At 64.3% G+C, this 1358-nt stretch overlaps 1 protein-coding gene across 1 annotated transcript in view; it reads left to right on the forward strand.

Moving 5' to 3' along the window:
- Positions 1–822: 822 nt before the first annotated feature.
- Positions 823–1358, forward strand: part of C6H5orf49 (chromosome 6 C5orf49 homolog) — a 12513-nt gene continuing 11977 nt past the window's right edge. The window contains exon 1 of the mRNA XM_029941087.1: positions 823–1085. Within this exon, the coding sequence (XP_029796947.1) occupies positions 939–1085 (147 nt within the window). The 5' untranslated portion in view covers positions 823–938. The remainder of the gene's footprint in view (positions 1086–1358) is intronic.

Here is a 1358-nt window from a genome sequence, read left to right on the forward strand (position 1 = left end):
TTAATGTCACCTGTGTGTGTCTTTGTACCTTTTTAGTGGGTACCTTTTTAGTGGGTACCGGAAATTTATTTTAAATTTTTTTAATGTCTTTTATTTATTTTTGAGAGACAGAGAGAGACAGCGTGAGCAGGGAAGGGTCAGAGAGAGAGAGGGAGACACAGAATCCGAAGCAGACTCCAGGCTCTGAGCTAGCTGTCAGCACAGAGCCCGACGCGGGGCTCGAACCCATGAACTGTGAGATCATGACCTGAGCGGAAGCCGGACGCTTAACGACTGAGCCACCCAGGCGCCCCGGTACCGGAAATTTTTAAGTTCTGTGTGTGGCTCCCATTTTGTTCCTGTTGGGTGGCGCTGCTCTAGACCCTCTTCAAGTTACTGGTCTTTATCCCTTCTACCAGCGGACTGGAAGCTCCATGTGGACACTTGCAGCTCGGTTCAAGGTTGCACCTCTAAGGCCCGCACATAAGAGGTGAGCGGCCTTAAACTTCCCGACAAACCAGTGGTCTGAGTGAGGGATCCGACGCTGCGCAGAGAAGGGTCAGCGGGTTACAAGGCGCTGATCCCAGAGGTGTCTCCCACCTGGGAACCGCGTCTGCAGCTGGGACTCACCTGCGAGGAAACACCCGGACGTGGCTCTGGGTCCCGGAGGACCGGGAAGGGGGGCGGGGAGGAGAGGGGGCAAGGGGTGAGTAGGGAAGCGGGGAGGAGGGGGGTGGGGGGAGCGGGAGCGAGGGGGCGGACCGGAGGCGGGGTGGAGAGGAGAGGGCGGGGCGGCCCACCCACGGCCCCGCCCCAGCCTGTCCTCGAGGGGACTCGGTTTCCAGGCGACGCCGAACGCGAACGCCGGCCCCCGGCTGCCAGCAGCGGGTAGACCCGAAAAGGGCCCTCGGCGGGCGGGACCGATCTCGGCGGGCGCGGGGGCGCTGGACAGGGGTGCCATGGAGGACGACGAAGAGGAGATCACCGCAGCCACGCTGCGGATCAAGCCCCGGCCGCCGCCCCTCTCGGCGCTCTCCGCCTTCAGCTACGTCCCCCCGCGGCGCCTGGACCCCAAGGAGCACAGCTACTACTACCGCCCGAGCAAGGTGAGCCGCCCGGGGTTGGGGCTGCGCCGCTGGGCACTGGGCGGCGAGTCGGAGGGGCTGCAGAGACTGAGAGAGGCGGGATGGAGGCGGGGTTCACTGCCAGGGAGGGGCGGGAGGTGACTGGGATGGAGCGAGGCCAAACTGCGCCGGATGGGGAGAGGGGGGATGGGGCGGGGCTTCACTGCCAGGGAGGGGCAGAGGGGTGGGGCGGGGCTTCGTTGTCAGGGAGGGGCGTGGGTGGTGAGGGGGCGGGGCTTTACTGCGAAAGAGGGG

This window comes from Suricata suricatta, chromosome 6 (genome assembly GCF_006229205.1).
Source record: "Suricata suricatta isolate VVHF042 chromosome 6, meerkat_22Aug2017_6uvM2_HiC, whole genome shotgun sequence".
Lineage (NCBI taxonomy): Eukaryota > Metazoa > Chordata > Mammalia > Carnivora > Herpestidae > Suricata > Suricata suricatta.